The sequence below is a fragment of the Temnothorax curvispinosus genome, unplaced genomic scaffold (assembly GCF_003070985.1).
Source record: "Temnothorax curvispinosus isolate PA1 unplaced genomic scaffold, ASM307098v1 QBEX01000469.1, whole genome shotgun sequence".
NCBI lineage: Eukaryota > Metazoa > Arthropoda > Insecta > Hymenoptera > Formicidae > Temnothorax > Temnothorax curvispinosus.
This window is the reverse complement of record NW_020210249.1, coordinates 2,600-3,954: the sequence shown is the minus strand read 5'-3', so window position 1 is coordinate 3,954 and position 1,355 is coordinate 2,600. Positions and strand designations below refer to the sequence as shown.

At 33.9% G+C, this 1,355-nt stretch overlaps 1 protein-coding gene across 1 annotated transcript; it reads left to right on the top strand.

Annotated features, from left to right (window-relative positions):
* Nucleotides 1–280: 280 nt before the first annotated feature.
* On the top strand, nt 281–872 carry LOC112454473 (the record flags this gene model as incomplete). Its single annotated transcript, XM_025015900.1, has 2 exons — nt 281–412; nt 676–872. Coding segments are annotated over 2 exons (329 nt in total), but the record flags the coding sequence as incomplete, so codon positions are not given.
* Between the last annotated feature and the right edge of the window lie 483 nt (nt 873–1,355).

Genomic DNA, 1,355 nt, shown 5'->3' with positions numbered 1-1,355 from the left:
AATTTTATCAGCTACATTTTTGCTCTGAATGTTCTTTCCCGTAAAACTAATAATTTCCGAGTTATTTGCAAAAAACCCATTTTTGTACTCTTTTTTTCAAGATGGCGCAGCCGGCTCACGCTCTATGTATGGGGACTTTTAGTATGTTTAAAAGAACACTAAAATGAACCTGTATACCAATTTCCAGCTTGCCGGGAATTTTTTTATAGAAAAATCTTAATTTGACTGGGCTATAAGGTTCTCAAAATTGTCGATTTTCAACAATTCATTATTCTTCTAGGAACGTCCGTACAGTTCATCAGATCGAAAAAATCAGAAGGAAAAGATTACAAAATCACCTGTCTCACCTGGTGAATCTCACAAAACTCAAGCAGAAGGCCATAACGATTCTACAGTAACGGATTTTACTGAGGTAATTATAATTTCGGAGTGTTATAAAGCTTGTTTTTCTATATGTAACGATTCATTTCATGAAAATTAGTTACTTCAATTGCTTTTTTAATTGCTCCTTACTACCACTTTCGATTTTTTTATAATTCTTGTTGTCGTGGATAATAAATGGAAACGTTTCGGAAAAAAGAACAACAAAAGATATTTCATTGTCATTAAAGTCGGCTGTACATAAAATCTCGGAATTTTGCGAGTTCAGCGAAAACGTTTTTAATGTTGTCGCAGGAGTCTATTGCTTCATCGACGCCAGTGAAGCCAATCCTGCAGATGTTTCATAGTGACTCTTCTTCGTTGAACTCGATGGAGTCAATAGAAAAATCTACCCAGGAACCAATGGCATCTTCATCGGCGCCCATCGAGCCAATTATAGATCAAGAAATTGTTCACAATTTTATATTCGACAAAATTCCAATTTACATTACGTTCTCTGACAGTTCCATACTTTTTATCTGGAAATATGATATTTTTAACTATGATAAATGATAAAAGTATATAATTAACATATAAAATATAATAATATAAATGATAAAAAAATCAAAAATATTCATAATCCCTACACAATATTATAATATCATAAACGTTAAATAATAACAATAACAACAATTATGATCTTTAAAAATTTATAATATTAGATAGTATCCAAAGTATAAATAAAAGCGTGACGCTCTGTCCTTATTTACGGCGCGCATTTCAAACGCCACGCTCGATCTGACTCGCGCGTTGAGTCAAAAATCATGATCAGCCTGGGTTTTGCAGGGGCCAGGGCAAATCAGCCGGGTATTTTCTGAAAGGGAATTTGATGCCCTTTCGAATGAAACAAGTTTCGTCCATAAAAGCGATGGACCCAAATCGCTTAGAAATCCAATTGTTAATAAATTTTTATTGCTCATAACGCAGGGGGTACG